The 18,018-nt window shown below is 32.8% G+C and overlaps 2 protein-coding genes and 1 pseudogene across 3 annotated transcripts; 2 read left to right on the plus strand and 1 right to left on the minus strand.

The window, feature by feature from the left end:
* The first annotated feature begins 8,495 nt into the window (after window positions 1-8,495).
* LOC143577149 (BTB/POZ domain-containing protein POB1-like) lies at window positions 8,496-13,700 on the plus strand. Of its 2 annotated transcripts, none has more exons than XM_077061070.1 (6): window positions 8,496-8,819; window positions 10,809-10,943; window positions 12,016-12,137; window positions 12,227-12,290; window positions 12,375-12,654; window positions 12,728-13,700. In XM_077061070.1, the coding sequence occupies exons 1-6, from the start codon at window positions 8,564-8,566 to the stop codon at window positions 13,539-13,541; spliced, it is 1,671 nt and encodes a 556-aa protein (XP_076917185.1). In that variant the 5' UTR covers window positions 8,496-8,563; the 3' UTR covers window positions 13,542-13,700. The 2 variants fall into 2 exon arrangements, with proteins under 2 accessions (XP_076917185.1, XP_076917186.1); XM_077061071.1 differs by having other exon boundaries at window positions 10,818-10,943.
* A 118-nt stretch (window positions 13,701-13,818) lies between these two features.
* LOC143577150 (NADPH:quinone oxidoreductase pseudogene) lies at window positions 13,819-14,629 on the plus strand (annotated as a pseudogene).
* A 589-nt stretch (window positions 14,630-15,218) lies between these two features.
* On the minus strand, window positions 15,219-16,902 carry LOC143577165 (protein CURVATURE THYLAKOID 1A, chloroplastic-like). The gene is made up of 5 exons (XM_077061080.1): window positions 16,699-16,902; window positions 15,903-15,997; window positions 15,691-15,798; window positions 15,527-15,598; window positions 15,219-15,441 (listed from the first exon to the last, which is right to left on the minus strand). Exons 1-5 carry the CDS (start codon window positions 16,832-16,834, stop codon window positions 15,376-15,378), a joined length of 477 nt encoding a protein of 158 aa, XP_076917195.1. The 5' UTR covers window positions 16,835-16,902; the 3' UTR covers window positions 15,219-15,375.
* Between the last annotated feature and the right edge of the window lie 1,116 nt (window positions 16,903-18,018).

Here is an 18,018-nt window from a genome sequence, read left to right on the forward strand (position 1 = left end):
TTGCTATGTAATTTTTTCCTGTGTTTATTAGCAACTTCTACTAGTTGTGGGTTAGCTAGGGCTCGTGGTGTTTGTTTTGAATGAACGTTGCAGTTAAAAAAATAAATATATAAAGACCCAATAATATATATATATATATATATATATAATAGTTTTAGAAAAAAATTTCTTAACTATTTGAAGAAATTAAAAAAATAAAAATAAAACACCAACATTTCCTTTAATGTAATGAGATTAGGACTCGAAACAAATTTAGAAAAAACACTATTGGCCTGTAGATATTTTTGAATATCATCATTTTGGTCAATATAACATTTAATTTGTTAATGTATTTTACAACATTTAAGACAAGACTTAAAAAAAATCATGACCGGATTACTAGATGATTTAGTTATGTGGCCTATATAAAGCATTAGGCTTCTACATACATGATCATCAACAATAATTCCTAAAAGCTTTTAATTTTAGAGTCAGAGAAAGTAGAAAAACTATGAAGGCTATGGTGAATATTTATGGTTGGAGCTCCCTAACACTCCAATTCTATAAGAAATATGGTTCATGGTTGCTCATTCATGAATGCATGTGGCTATGTTGCTGCACCAAAAGTTATAGTGTGCATGCCAACGGTGAGCTCATTTTTGGCAAGCCAAAAGTTATGAAGAGCCATGATTCCATCATCTTTATGAACTGGATTGAAGGGAGCTTCTTCCATAAATGTCATTCAAATGCTTCGATTTTTTTATAATTTTATTTCTTTTAGATGTGTTACAAGTATTGAATCTATATTTTGTTAACATTTTTTTGTTTTCCTTTTATGTTATTAAATTAACACCTTTCTGATAAGTTTAGGTTATGCTAGAATGTTACGACTCAAATTTGTCGATGATCAAAAACCTTGTGTTTATCTTTGTCCTTTAGTAGAGGTTTGTGAATGCTAACTTAGTGAAGTTAAAATGGATACGATGCATGTCAATTGGTTTTATAAACAAACGACATTTTTACTCCACCTTTATATTCTAACTTTTATTATGTCTTGCATACAAAAAGATGAATTTCATGACAAAGAAATCGAAGTAATTAAAGACACAACATTCATCACAAGAAGATTTTCATCTGAAAATGTTGAACGGCCTATTAGTCCAAAGATTGCTAACATTTACAATAAGAGCCTTCACTTGTTAAAATTGTTAATTGTACACATTTTTATTTGTTTAATGTTATTCTTTTCTATATGAATTTGTAGAGCACGGATTCAGTATAATGAATGGTAATTTACGAAGTTGAAAAACAAGTTTAGAATCCTAACAATGATACAAATAGCTTACTTGATGACTTGATGTGCATGTTTGATTATATGTGAGTTTCTTTTCTTGTTTTAAAGTTGTTTAACAATAAACCATGTACTATAAGTTTCTAATGACTAGGCAACAATTTTAAAGGGATCTATTTTAAATGAGTCGTTGGTTATGTTAGGGGTGTGCACAGTTTGATTATTAGCCTCAAACACATTAACCGATTGGGTTTTCGGTTCAGTTTGGTAATTGCAGTTAATAACCAAAATCAAACTTGAGCTAAATTTTTGCTTAGAAATGCATGCAATGAATTAAGGGTGTGCATGGGTCGGTTTGAGGCGGTTTTGAACTAAACCTATAACCATAACCAATATGTCGGTTAATGGATATCCATAAACATAACCGATCCATTATGGCGGTTTCGGTTAAACGGTTTTGAAGGTTATAACAAGTCGGTTTGGGTCGGCAAACCGTAACACAAACAATGTACCTACGCCTAAAAGTTTGGTACCAAATATTGAAAAAGAAAAATGACATTACATAGTCTAACAAAAATATATAATCCATAATACTAATACCAAATAATAAAAAAACGGCAACATATAATCCAACAATGAAATTCCAAGTTAATTCAATAACAAACGTTGAACCAAAACCATCAAAACGGTATATTCCGACCATATGTTTGGTGGAAGTTAGCCTCAAACATATTGTTGGTTAAATAAATGGGTCGGTTCGGTTATAGCGGGTTTGGAATTATCTTTAACAAAAACCGACCCATATTTGGCGGTTTTTGAAAATTCATTAAAGCGACCCACTGGTTATGTTTGCTATCGGTTAAAATTGATTCGGTTATGTTGGTTATGGTTCGGTTAAATGGTTATGGCTGTTAAGTTGCCTCTACAATGAATGTATAAATACATGAAATGAAGATCCAGAAATGGAGGTATAAATATATGAAAAGAAGGTTACATGAAATGGTGACATAAGTATATGAAATACAGGTATAAAAGTTAAAAAACAAAAGTGTCACCTTGTCAAAGGGGGCTTTAACATTTTAGCTAACTAATGGAATGATGAAGTGGTTAAATCTATGAGGGAATTGGATGTGGAAGGGGCAGCACGCTATGGTGCTAAAGGTTTTATGACTTATGATGGTGGGCGCTAAAGCTCACTGACATGATATTTTCGTGCTCCAAACAAACGAACATAACACACAGTCTAAGAATTACCCATCTAATCACAAAAAGTGAAACTACTTTCAAATCTTTAAGAATCAAAATCAGATAATTTTGTAAGTAGACGAACCAACAATAAAATTATTATTTGAATTTGAATGTGTGATAGATGCGGAAGCGTTGTTTGTAGAAACTTTTTACAAAAGAAAACCCGCTTCTACTTTTTACAAAATTAATGATACACATGATATAAATAACTTCTAAAATTGATATATAGTAATTTAAGTACATATTAGAAGTGTTGACAAAATGGGTCAGATCGCATATGATAGAGTAACATATTGCAAGTTGTATCACACTATTTTGGTAACGAGTCGGATTTTGCAGATTGCATCTTCTATGTAACAAGTCAGATTGCTAATGCGTCAGATTGAAAAATCATCGCGCAGGCCAAACCCGTAATTAGCTAGTGGATTTAGGGGTGTCTAAGAAACCGAAATAACCGAACTGAAACCGAAAGAAACGAACCGAAACAAAAACCGACGGTTTGATTTTATGTTTTTGTAAAAACCAAACTTATGGTTCGGTTTTGGTTTTGCATGTAATAAAAACCGATAAAACCAAAACGAACCGAATTTTTAGATTTTTTATAGATAAGTAATTTATAAGAATTTAATAAATATGCAACTCAAATACTTTTGGCCAAATGTAAAATAGTTATTTAGTTAATAATTAACAAAATTATTTATACCTAAAATCATTATTTTCGACCAACTTTTTTTCTAAATAAACTTTTCAAGCTCAAATGGCAAAACTGAAAAACTAAAATCAAACTGAAAATCCGAACCGAAAAACTGAAACGAATGGTTTCAAAAATCCAAAAACTTGTTTTTGGTTTGGTTTGGTTTGGTTTTACGAAGTTTAAAAAACAAGATTAGAAGCCTAACAATGATACAAAAGCTTACTTGATGTGTTTAATTATAGGGTGATGTGAATTTCTTTTCTTGTTTTAATGTAGTTTAATATTATACCATACGAGTTAAGATGCTCACTTTAATATTATTATTAGCTGTATTCAGAGTACATTATTATGGTTCATGGTTGAATTAAGTGACAACATTAGGAAAGTAAGGCTACCTTTATAATAGGTGTGAGTTAGGCTATGTGAAAGTGGTATTTTGTAAATGGGGCTTTCACGTTTAGAGTGTTATAGTGGGGTGAAATGCAATGGAGTGAGTGGACTTTTATTTTTTGTAACTAAATGAATGAAACGATGAAGTGGTAAATCTAACTAGTTTGAGGAACAAACTTTAACAATGAAATCGGGGCAGCACTCCGTGGCGCTGAAGCTTACCGACACAGACATTTTCACGCCCCAAACAAACAACCCTAACACACTCTAAGAATTACCCATCTAATCACAAAAGTTGAAACTGCTTTCAAATATTTAAGAATCAAAATCAGATGATTAGATACATAAGCGCTATTTACAAAAACTTTCTACAAAAGAAAACCCGCTTCTTTTTGTTACAAACTTAATATTCATGAAATAGATAACTTCAATCTTTTCAGCTCTTAAAATTGATATAAAGTAAGTACATGTTAGAAGTGCTGACAAAATGGGTCACATTGCATATGATTTACATATTGCAAGTTCAATATTCCTATTTGTTTTGGTAATAGAGTCATATTTTGCATGTTGCGTCTTCTATGTAACAAGTCATATTGCTAATGTTCGATGACATTAAAGTTTAAAGCTATTTGTCGATAAATAATAGATCGAAATATTAGCATATAGATTGGATCAAGTGGAAGTTGAATGTTACGTAAAAAAAAGTTTCTTTGTTTATAGCCAACTTCTACTAGTTGTGGGTTAGTTGGGGCTCGTGGTGTTTGTTTTTAATAAAAGTTGCAATTAAAAAAATAAATATATAAAGATCCAATAAAATACACATATTTTTTAATTAAGATATATTTTACAAACTTTTTTCTTAACTTTTTGAAGAAATTAAAAAAATAAAAATAAAAAACCAACATTTTATTTAATGTAATGAAATTAAGACTAGAAGCAAATTTAGAAAAAAAAAATTATTAGTAGATATTTTTTAATATCATCATTTTGGTCAATATAACATTTAATTTATTAATGTATTTTACAACATTTAAGACAAGACTTGAAAAAAAATAATGACCAGATCACCCAAATATGATTACTAGATGATTTAGTTATGTTGCCTATATAAAGCATTAGGTTTCTACATACATGATCATCAACAATAATTATGAAGGTCATGGCGAATATTTATGGTTGGAGCTCTCTATCACTCCAATTCAGAAAGAAATTGTTGATGGTTCATGGTTGCTCATTCGTTGGGTACCAAAAGTTATAGTGTGCATGCCAACGGTGAGCTCATTTTTGTGCATGTCAAAAGTTATGAAGAGCCATGATTCCGTCATCTTTATGAACTGGATTGAAGGGAGCTTCTTCCATAAATGTCATTCAAATACTTCAATCTTGTTACGATTTTATTTCTTTTAGATGGGTTGCACGTATTGAATCATTATTCATTAACATTTTGTGTTTTCCTTTTATGTTATTAAATTAACACCTTTCTGATAAGTTTAGGTTATACTAGAATGTTATGACTCGGATTTGTCAAGGATCAAAAACCATGTGTTTATCTTTGTCCTTTAGTATAGGTTTCTGAATGCTACAATAATGATATACTTATTAGTGAAGTTAAATTAGAGACAATGCATGCCAATCAATTTTATAAAAATCGACATTTTAACTGCACCTTTTATTCTAACTTTTATTATCTCTTGCAGGGAGAAAGATGAATTTCATGACAAAGAAATCGAAGTAAATAAAGACACAACAATATTCATCACAAGAAGATTTTCATCTACAAATGTTGAACAACCTATTAGTCCAAAGTTTGCTAGCATTTACAACAAGAACCTTCATTTGTCAAAATTGTTAATTGTACACATTTTTATTTGTTTATTGTTATTCTTTTCTATATGAATTTGTAAAGTACGGATTCAGTATAATGAATGGTAATTTACGAAGTTTAAAAACAAGTTAGAAGCCTAACAATGATACAAACAGCTTACTTGATGTGTTTGATTACAGGGTGATGTGAGTTTCTTTTCTTGTTTTAAAGTTGTTTTAACAATAAACCATGTACTATAAGTTTCTAATGACCAGGTAACATTTTAAAGGGACATATTTTAAATGAGTAGTTGGTTATATTAGGGGTGTGCACAGTTCGATTATTAGCCTCAAACACATAACCGATTAGTTTTTTGGTTCAGTTTGGTTATTTATGGTTAATAACAAAAATCAAACTTGGGCTAGATTTTTGCTTAGAAATGCATGGAATGAATGCATACATACATGAAATGAAGATCTAAGTATATGAAATGGAGGTATAAACATATGAAATGAAGATTACATGAAATGATGGTATAAGTATATGAAATACATGAAATGGGGGTATAAAGTTAGAAAACAAAAAAGTGTCACCCTGTCAAAGGGGGCTTTAACATTTTAACTAACTAGACTGTATTATGGTGGGATGAAATGTAATGGAATAAATGAACTTTTTTCTTTTAAATAAATAAAACGATGAAATGATGAAGTGGTTAAATCTAACTAGTTTGAGAAACAAACTTCAACAATAAAATTGGGCAACACCTATGAGGGAATTGGATGCGGAAGGGGCATCACCCTATGGCGCTAAGGTGTTATGATGGTGGGCGCTAAAGCTTACTGACACGGGATATTTTCGTGCCCAAAACAAACGAACATAACACACACTCGAAGAATTACTCATCTAATCACAAAAATTGAAACTACTTTCAAATCTTTAAGAATCAAAATCAGATGAATTTGTAAGTTGACGAACCAACAATAATATTATTATTTGAATTTGAATGTGTTAAAGATGCAAAAGTGTTGTTTGTAGAAACTTTCAATAAAAGAAAAACCGCTTTTATTTTTTACGAAATTAATTATACTTGTTATATAGATAACTTCAATCATTTCAATTTTTAAAATTAATATAAAGTAGTTTAAGTACATATTAGAAGTGTTGACAAAATAGGTCAGATTGCATACGACAGAGTAACATATTGCAAGTTGTATATCACTATTTTGGTAACGAGTCAGATTTTGATTTTGCAGATTGCATCTTCTACGTAACAAGTCAGATTGCTAATGCGTTAGATTCAAAAATCATCGGGCAAGACAACCCCGTAATTAGCTAGTGAATTTAGGGGTGTGTAAGAAACCGAAATAAAATATCTGATCCGAAGCCAATAAACCAAAAAAAACGAACCGAAACAAAAACCTTATGTTTGATTTTATGTTTTTGTAAAGGTTTTGGTTTTGCATGTAATAAAAACTAAACCGAACCGAATTTTTAGATTTTTTTTAGATAAGTAATTTATAAGAATTTAATAAATATGTAACTCAAATACTTTTGCCCAAATGTAAAATAGTCAATTAGTTAATGATTAACAAAATTATTTATACCTAAATTCATTATTTTCAGCTAACTTTTTTTTCTGACTAAAATTTTCAAGCTCAAATGACAAAATCCAAAAAACTGAAACCGAACAAAAACAAACCGAAAACCGAACCAAAAAAAACTGAAACCGAATGGTTTCAAAAATTAGCCTAAAATCACACGAAACCGCAAGAATAAGATGTATCAATTAACAAATATTAATGCACCGAACCTAAAATCGCACCGAACCAGTTTTTGATTAATAAGATGTGTCGATTAACAAATATTAATGCAAAAATTTTTTTATTAGTACAAAGTTTCTTTAATGTAATGAGATTAGGTCTAGAAGCAAATTTAGAAAAAACACCATTTGTAAATAATTTTTCAATATCATTTCGGTCAATTATTAAAATATTTAGTTTGTTAATGTAGTTTAAAACATTTAAGACAAAAGCAATTTGCACTTTTCAATAATAAAAAGGAGAAAAGTAGAGTAAATTACACCCAAGTGTTTATATGTTAAGATCATACTAACTATAAAAATTATAATTTAATATTCTTTTAATTTTGTTTATATTTTAAAAACGTTAATAATTCATTCTATTAATATCTTAATCATAAAAAGTTATTTTATATTTTTTTCTCTCTCTTACACATTTTCATAGCTATATAGAATAATAACTGGTCACCCTCCTGTAGACAGAAAGTTACTATTACTATCTACTATATATTTTGGAGTATGAATAATGAGTTGTATAAGCTAAATAAGTGAAAACTATATTTTCTTTTACATTTTAGATATAAAGGGTAATACATGGTATAACCGTATAAGTGCGAATACTTAAGATTTTAATAATCAATGTTCAGAAATTACGGGATTGGTCCAAGATTTGTCGATTTATAACGCGTTTTAATTCTTGGAATGGGTGTTTGGTTATTTTTTGCACCAACTTTTTTAAATGAGTTTTGTACCCTTTATATAAATAACATAAAATTACATATATATCACTGTATAAATAAATTAATTTGTTAGCTTTTTTTAAATCTGACTTTACAAAGACATTTTAGATTCTCATTTTACCTTTAGTAACTTTATAATTAAAATTCTACAAATATTTCAATTTAATTGATATTTCAGATTCATGTATGGTAAGTTGGTAACAGCATACTAACTACTAAGTATACATATCATAAAACGAGCGTTTTTTATTTATAGAAAAATATTTGGATTTGATGAAGGTTATCTATTTAAAACAAATAATAATAATAATAATAATAATAATAATAATAATAATACTAATAATTAAATTTGGCAACTTTCTTACAGTTACAACTTACAACCACCAAAAATCTATCATGTCCAATAAATTAATATTAATACAACTTCACCCAAATAATCATATTATTATTTAAAATAAAACAAAAATAAATAAATTAGTCTATGTTTGACCATAAAGAACACCTTTGTTGAGCTCAAGTCATCTATTATCATTATTATCAAAATCCCATTTCATTTTCTATATCTATCTATCTTCACCACCAAACCAAAATACTTTTATTTAGGGTTTGAAATTACACCATGAGAGACTCCAATTTGGACCTGTTTGATCCTCGGACAGCTGTGATGGACTATAATAATAATAATAATACTAGCGAAGTTGGTAGTGACTTTGGGTTTGCGTTCAACGATAGCAACTTCTCCGATCGGATACTTCGAATTGAGGTGGTTTCTGAGTCCACCGAGAGCAGTACTGCCGATGGAGAAGGTTCCATTAGTTTAGCCGATTGGGCGAGGAACCGCAAGCGGAGGCGAGAAGATATTAAACGAGAAAATGGTAATTGTATTGTTTATTGGTGATATACATGATCGAAAGAATTGTTGCTTGTGTTATAATAATAATAATAATAATAATAATAATAGTTAATGGAGATGCCTTTAGATTTTGCTGTTATTCCTAGGGGTGTTTACGAGCCGAGCCAAGTTCGAGCTCAGCTAGTTTTGAGTTACAAGAGCTCGAGGTTGGCTTGTTTTTCAATGCTTGAGCTTGGCTCGTGAATTGTTTATTAGTTAATTTGTATACGTTTTTTAGTCGAGCTTGTCTCGTTTATTGTTTATTAGTTAATTTATATATGTTTTTAGTTTTTTATATATTTTGAGAAAAACCTTAAACGAGTCTTAGCCCGGCTCGAGCTCGTGTTGTGCCTTGAACAAGCCAAAGCTTGGCTCTTTTATTGTTTATTAAACGAGGAAATGGTAATTTGTGTTTGTATATTTTGTTGTATCTAATTGTATTATTGTTTGTTGGTGATATACATGATCAAAAGAATTGTTGCTTGTGTTAGTGTAGTGCTATAAGATGTCAAGAATTTGATGATTGTTTTTATGTTAGGGAATAGGGACAGATTTTAGTTAAAAGGAGATGGCTTTAGATTTTGCTGTTAATCATAGGGGTGTAAACGAGCCCAGCTCGAGCTTGTCTTATTTTGACTTACATGAGTTCGAGCTTGAGATTAGCCCGTTTTGACTTATGGGAGCTCTAGCTCAAGCTCAAGCTTTGCTCATTTTGACTTACAAGAGCTCTAGCTCGAGCTTGGCTCGTTTTGACTTATGAGAGCTTAAGCTTTAGCTCAGCTCGTTTCGAGCTTTTTTTCTAAAGCTCAAGCTCGTGAATTGCTTTTTCAAGCTCGGGCTTGGTTCGTTTATTATTTATTAATTTATTTTTATACGTTTTTAGGGTTTTATTATATATATTTTGAGAAAAACCTTAAACGAAGCTAAGATCAGCTCGAGCTCTTGTAGTACCTTAAACAAGCCAAAGCTCAGCTCGAGCTTGGCTGTGCGGTGTGAAATTAATACATAGAATTCCGAAAGAGGTAAAACATAAAAATGCTCAAGGCTCGACCAGCCTAAACGAGCTTCCCATACAAGCAGTGTTGTAGAACTCGCTAGCCGCTAGTCGAGCAATGTGGTAGAGACTAACTATTAATAGGGATAAATTGGTTTAAGTTTATATGTAATTTTTCAAATATACTTATATATACCTAATTTTATATATAAAATTTTCAATTGTTACCGATTTTGACTAAATAGCAATTAATCGGCGACTAGTCAGTGGGGTACGACCAGTGATTAATCAGCACCTAGGCGCAATTTTTACAACCATGCGCACAAGTCTCGAGCCTGGGCTTGATTACTAAACGGGCATATTTGTGGCTCAGGCTCGGCTCAAGCTCGAAAAAGCTCGGCTTGTTTTGAGTTTTTTTTATCAATATGAGCTCTGGTAGCTTGCGTGCACCTTGGTTTGTTTGCACCCCTAGTACTTAATCCATTTTGGTTGTATGTAATTTGGTTAAGTTTTTGACACGCCCGGAATAATGTGTTGTTAACAGATTGAACCTGTAGGTTAATACATGAATATTGGTTTATTATTGGCTAAACTATGCTTGCAGAACATAATTATTTATCAGTTTGTGGTTATTGTGTTAGTAGAAAGTTTTAACTGACATAAAGAAAGTACTCTTTTACTCCTCTTTCAATTAATTGTTGGTGCTGCACTGCTGTCATTTGATGAATTGAAAAAACGTGAAAGATACTTTGTTGTTTGAAATTGAATAAACTAGTAGGTTATAATTTATTCAAGTTCTGCTAGACTTGTTTGACTGTATATTTTTTGCGGTTTTGCTCTAGATTCCTTACGGCCCTTTCTATGTTCTTTCTATTGTACTCTACATGCTTTGTTAGGCTGAACAACATTATGCAAATTTGGTTACTTTGAGCAAATGTTGACATTGATAACATTGATAATGTGATAATGACAATTTAGCATTCACAGCTGTAGACATGGCTGCTGCGGGTGCAGAGGAACAAATTCTGAACCAACCTGATAGCATTCCCGATGACGTGGACACTGAAAATCAGGATGAGGAGCCTGCAGCAATGATCGAAGAACCACCATCAGGTATGATGATTTTTCCTACTCGTTTCGTAAATACTTCTTGATGTTGTATTCATGTCACAGTTATCATTGCACCAAAATCTGTTGGATGTGTTACATTCTTAAGTCTATTCAATACCTCATCATTTGCTAATTTTTAATAAAGAGAAAATGTTGAGCGGTAGCCGACTTGAGATATTTTATTGAACAATAGTATCATATTACATACCTACAGCATTTGCTAATTTTTTGTAAATATATTTTGTCTTGTTTTAGTTTGCTTGATTGAAGATTCCAAAAAGTTTGTCGCTTGTCTTCTTATAAACTACCCAAATTTGATAGGAGGTTTATGTGTACTGTGTGGTGATGAGTGATAATTAGATATTGAAAAATCAAAGTTTGATTTTTATTAAAGTAACATAGTTGTCCTGATTCGAGAGGGGCTAATCTCCAATACAATAACCACTTGATAATCAAGATAAAACAAGACAAAGAAAAGTAGAACGTTAGATGGAATACTTAAACATAATTTGGTAGTTAATGCCTTCTAACATTCAACCCCTAACAGTCAACAGTCAATGGTCAACAATTAACCACCCACTAGTTTAGCACTAAACCTTTGTTCCTGATTGGCTGGGTCAAGGTAACTGGACCGAGACCTGTTGGACCCCAGATAGGTCGACCCGCTGATAAGGTGGAGTCGTATAAGGCGAATGGATGAAATGAAAATATGTGTAGTGGTCAAAGAAGTAGCTATATTTTTTGCATATGAAACATGATAGATGATAATATTGTTTGGCCTTCACTCTTCATAGATAAAATATGGTTTTTCTCTTATTATACGATTTTTTATCTTTATTTTAGCAAGATGATCAAATGATGTTGCTATGATTCTAATTCAAACATCAAGTTTTTATTGGTTTACTTGTCTTCATTCTGTGGTCCCATTTTCTTAATCCAAACTTCAAGTAACTATAACATACTATCACATATTCTTTCCTCTCACATAGCATAAATGTCGTTACGGGTCCCACAAATCAATCTCAAGTTACCAAAACAAGTTTTTATTTACGGTTTCTTTCATTTCACTTTACAGGAGATGAAGGCGCAAACGATGCTGATTCAAACTGGAGTATGGAGTGTTCAACTATAGTGAGAGTAAAAACTCTACACATTAGTTCTCCAATTTTGGCAGCCAAAAGTCCCTTTTTCTACAAGGTGAATTATAATATCCAAACAAGTGTACCGTTTTTGTCGTTTAATTTCATAATTTTAATGAAACACATTTTCATTTATCTTCAATTTAGCTCTTCTCGAATGGTATGCGGGAGTCAGAGCAACGGCATGTAACTTTACGGATCAATGCGTCAGGTACATGTTTTTTTTTTTCAGCTTACTATAATTAATTATGAGGAACACTTTTAGATAAACCGTCACGTTTTCTTTATGGAACAGAGGAAGCTGCACTTATGGAACTCCTTAACTTCATGTACAGCAACACCTTAACAGTGACATCTGCGCTTGGTCTGTTGGACGTGTTGATGGCTGCTGATAAGTTTGAGGTGGCTTCATGCATGAGATATTGTAGCCGTGCATTGAGAAATTTGTCTATGACACCTGAATCTGCACTATTGTATCTTGATCTTCCATCCAGTGTTTTAATGGCTGAAGCAGTTCAACCATTGACCGATGCAGCAAAACAGTTCCTTGCTGTTTGTTACAAAGATATAACAAAGTAAGCTCATTATCCTTTTTTGAGTTTCAGTTTCCAGTATCAAGTTATTTAATATTTATCATGTAATCATCAGGTCTCAAGAAGAGGTTCTTAACTTACCACTTGCTGGAGTGGAAGCAATTTTGGCAAGTGATGATCTCCAGGTGGCATCAGAAGACGCAGTTTACGATTTTGTTCTCAAATGGTCAAGAATTCAGTACCCTAAAATAGAAGAACGCCGAGAAATCCTAACCACACGTCTTGCTCGGTACATTCGTTTCCCCTACATGACCTGCAGAAAGCTAAGGAAAGTTATGGCCTGCAACGATTTCGACCACGATTTTGCACAAAAAGTCGTGGTTGAAGCCCTCTTCTTCAAAGCCGAAGCCCCTCACCGACAACGCACCCTAGCTGCCGACGAAAACCCGAGCCCAAACCGCCGGTTCATCGAACGGGCATACAAGTACCGGCCAGTTAAGGTAGTGGAATTCGAGCTTCCACGTCAGCAGTGCGTGGTGTACCTAGATTTGAAACGTGAAGAGTGTTTGAATCTGTTTCCATCGGGTCGGGTTTATTCTCAAGCTTTTCATTTAGGCAGTCAAGGGTTTTTCTTATCGGCTCATTGTAACATGGACCAACAAAGCTCGTTTCATTGTTTCGGGCTTTTCCTAGGCATGCAGGAAAAAGGGTCGGTGACATTTGCGGTTGACTACGAGTTTGCAGCGCGGTCAAAGCCGACTGAAGAGTATATTAGCAAGTATAAAGGGAATTATACTTTTACGGGTGGAAAGGCGGTCGGTTACAGGAACTTGTTTGCGATTCCATGGACTTCGTTTACAGCAGTGGATAGTCTTTACTTCATCAATGGTATTCTGCATCTTCGGGCCGAACTTACAATTAGGCATTGAAGATTCGACTTCGGTTAGAATGTTTCTAACCTCTTTTTATGTTGTTCTCTCAACACAAAAACTGGAAATGTAAAGTCGTAATCTGGAACTCGAATATTTCTTTTCTGTTGTGCGAATTCGTATTTAAACCGACATCTTCTACAAATAACTAAACAAATACATGTAGTGGATCATTTAATTCAATAAACGATTACAATATATAGAGTTAAACCAGGCCCGTGGGGTTGACACTAAAACCTTAAATACTATATTTCAATAGATATAAATAGTAGGTTGCAGGGGCTAAATAGTAATTTCATAGATAAAATTAGTATGGCTTTTTTTTCATTTTATTTATTTATGTCTTATATATATAAAGTCCAAGCAAAATATTATTCCTTTGGATAACATAACATGGACCCTGCATTGCCACCCAAACCCATCGTCAAGGTTGCTGCCATTTGCGGTTCCCTTCGGAAAGCTTCCTTCCACCACGGCCTCATCCGCTCCGCCATCGACATAACCAATGAAACTCTCGACGGAATGTCGATTGAATACATTGACATATCATCATTGCCCATGTTGAACACTGATCTTGAAATTGACGAAAAATTTCCACCAGAAGTAGAGGCTTTTCGTCACAAGATTCTCAACTCGGACTGCTTCTTATTCGCTTCACCCGAGTTCAACTACAACGTCACTGCGCCTTTGAAGAATGCCATTGACTGGGCGTCAAGGCTACCGAACGTGTGGGCGGATAAGGCTGCGGCTATTGTTAGTGTTGGAGGGAGTTTTGGTGGAGGCTTGTCGCAGTATAGTCTTCGGCAAAGTGGTGTTTATTTAGATCTTCATTTTATTAATAAGCCGGAGTTTTTTTTAAACGCGTTTGAAGATCCGCCTAAGTTTGATGATGATGGGAATTTGATTGATGATGAAGCTAAAGAGAGGTTGAAATCTGTTCTTTTGGCTCTGAAAGCTTTCACTTTGAGACTCCAAGGTTGAGTGGTTGATAGAGCTTGTAAATGTGCTATGTGTTGGATTTCTGATATCTTATCTGTTTGGATTCCGGCATGTAGGGCTGTAAGCGAACGGAAAGTTTGGTGAGAAGTTCGTTTGTGTGTGTTCGTTTAATAAATTAATGAACATGAACAAGGAATTTCGTTCGGTTAATTAGATGAATGAACTCGAACAGCGGCCATGTTCGGTCAGTTGTATTCATGAACATTCAATAATGTGTGTTTACGTCCGGTTATGTTCGATAATGTTTATTTAATAGTGTTTGTTCATTAAAGGTTTTTGTTAACTATTTTCTTTTATATTCTTATTATAAAGATTTAAACAAACTATTAACTATAAGAAAATATAAGTATTATGTGATTAATTAATATGTAAATTAGCATATGAACGTGAATGTTAATAAAAAAAACACAAATACAAATTTGGTATCTGGATCGAACTGTTGACACCGACCATTCTCGGTTAACCAAATATAATAAATGTTGTTTGTGTTCCTTTGTGATCGTGAATTGCGTTCACGAATAAGTTCATTTCCTTAATGAACGGACATGAACAAGAAGTTTCGTACACTTAGGTGTTCGTGAACTGTTTGCTTGCCCGATAAAAGCTTGTTCGGTTTGGTTTGGTTCGTGTATAGCCCTACCATATGTATCTTATATGTAGGTTTAGTATTTCAAAACAAGATCAAAGCTACATACAAATTCCATATAAGAAATATACTATACATTACAAGACCATATACGCCTCTTGTACATAAAATTTATAAAACAACGATTCAAATTCAACAAAACAGGTAAATGCAGGATCATGGATTGTAACAACCATAACAATAACCAATCTATTCGGTCCCTGCAATCTTCTTCTTTATGGACTCAATGTCTGTCGCTAGCTCTTTTCTGCTCGACTGCAGTACAAAAACACATGATATTATTATTATCAGCCGTTTAAGACGAAATCAGTTAAGTCAAAAGACTAGTCGAAGCTCTTACTTTGAAGAGGAGATATCGGTAGACAAACCATCCGGTATATCCGAGTCCTACTAACTCCAAAATCTTTGGAAGCTGAGGTTATAACTTATAAGTATGGTACAAATGTACAATCATACAAAACTATTTTGTTACAATAATATTAATTAACTTATGATGCTACTTACTAATGGTACTGCGTTGATTGCGCCGATAAGAATCGATGATATCCATATTGCTACAATTCCTCCTCCTCCATAGATTATGACTGTGGATTTGTTCTCAAGAGCATCCCACTAAACAAAAAAAATAAAAAAATAGTTATCCTTCAAGAAAGATTCATCATAATGATATATGAAGCAGAACATGCTTATGATGTTTTAGTATCATACATATTTACCTTTTCTTTTAAATCGTTGAACAGCTCGGTAGCATCTGGTGCGGATGATGCATCTTCTGAGGCTTTGATTCGGAAAAGAGATGACCGTTTCGACTCTGGTATGCGAAAATAGTTAAATAAAAATTATTTGATTAGTTACACATTAAAAGTTGTTACCCAAAACAATTTCATCTTGTGTATCATTCTTATTCCATTTTCAAATAAGCAATGTATATAAGCAAGTAACAACTTTGCAAAATGCTTATTACACCCACAAATAATCAGATAAACATTTTTTACTAAGCAACTTATGTGGCATAGTGGTAGGAAAGCCAAGTTTGATTCCCACATGTTGTCACTTTGGGTGGATATCAGTATTCAGTAATTAAGGATTTGAGCTAGGCCTTGTGAGTTTGTCAATTTGGGATCTGAGCCCACCCGGGTTTTTCGTCACACCGTTGTACACTAGAGAGTTATGCTCTTGTGGTGGCACAACGACGAACGCCCAAGCCAAACTCTGAAGCTAGCGTAGGCCCGGTTAAGACAACATAGTCTCGTAAGAGTGGGGTAATGGGACTCTCCAAATTGGAAAGTGCGGTGGCTTAAACACAATAAAAAAAGTTCTAAAAAAAATAATATAATTCTTTTTGTATAACCTTTTTATAAATTGAACATTTTTTTATATAACTCGTTTAACTAAACTATATCGTTTTTCTAAAAAACATTTACATATTTATAAATCGTATCGTTTTTATTATCCAACACGTACAATACATGTGTCTATAACATACTTAACTAATGTATGATGCAACATTACCTGAAACGTGCTTGATGGAAGTAGAAAATGAACGAACAGGTAGGTTAGGTAACGCGGAGCAACGGGCAGTGGTGGTTACGGTAGCAACACGTGGTGACATGACGACGGTGGCCGCCGCAAAAACTGTCGTGGCCATTTCAAATGTTGTCCGCACAAACTTAGGTTCGTCCTATCTATGTATATTTTATTAAATGTTTTTTTTAAAGGTTTTGTTGTTAAGAAACTGAAAGTAAAAGATTTTGTTGTGACAGGTGGAATGATAATGGTTTATGATTGGTTGTTTGTCTATCTTCACAATCCACGTTATATTGGTTTGAGCTATAAGTTATTGGGACCTTGCCCTTAGCTTTTATTATTTTGTTTGTTTATACATGTTATTTTGAAATATGGGATAACTACATAAAAGTGTGACAAAAAGATGGTATTTGTAGTGTTTATTATGCTAACTTTTGTTAATTGTAATTATCCAATGATTCACTAATTAAGTAGAATGTCATGTGTGTCAGATTAAGTTATGTTTTGAGTTCGTAGGGAACAATCGAGAGAAAATACGTTTATAATATATTGTAATATAAATACGACATAAAAGTAAGAAAACGCCACAAAGAAGAATCGAATGTTGATTAATATAAGTATTTGATATGACTCTCTCATAACATCGCAATCATCTGAAGCTCGAGACGCTCTTCAAACCAATCATAAACTTTATTGAGATAGGTGTGATCCCCCCCCCCATTCGAGAACTATATATGAGACTTTCATCTAGTACAAGTCAAGCAAAAACACCCAAATACTGGTTGGAACGGATATTTAATAGAAAGTTTGAAACTTCTTACTTTCTAATTCAATCTGCTATGAAGATAAGAATAAAAAAATCGGAAAGTTCTTTTTGGCGATAATACCAAAATATCAAGTTGGCCCGGTTGTCTTTATCATGATCCTTACAGACCTCTTGAGTTACTCTTCCCTATTTTTTTCTTTTTATTTGATTTGTTTTTGTAAATAATTTTTATTATATTTGTTTTATTTATTATTTATAGGAATTCTCTTGTTAAGACCCTATGAATCGATTCAAATCCAAGATTCATACTAGAACCACGATGATTCAATAAAAGTACTAAGTTAAGCCCAAAGATTCCCTGAGTAAGAACCATCTGATCATCGCTTATTCCACGAATATATGTTCGTTCGTGATATTGAACAAGAGTAGCGGAAGTATGTGTCTGTCGTGATGAGTTTCAAAACTACCTATTTTCATATCAAAACACATCATCATTTTAAACATTAATATCTCACTTAGCTTCAATTTGATTACACTCT

The sequence above is a fragment of the Bidens hawaiensis genome, unplaced genomic scaffold (assembly GCF_021521415.1).
Source record: "Bidens hawaiensis isolate Kalapana, Puna unplaced genomic scaffold, B.hawaiensis_p1.1 tig00028477_1, whole genome shotgun sequence".
In the NCBI taxonomy this organism is placed as follows: Eukaryota; Viridiplantae; Streptophyta; class Magnoliopsida; order Asterales; family Asteraceae; genus Bidens; species Bidens hawaiensis.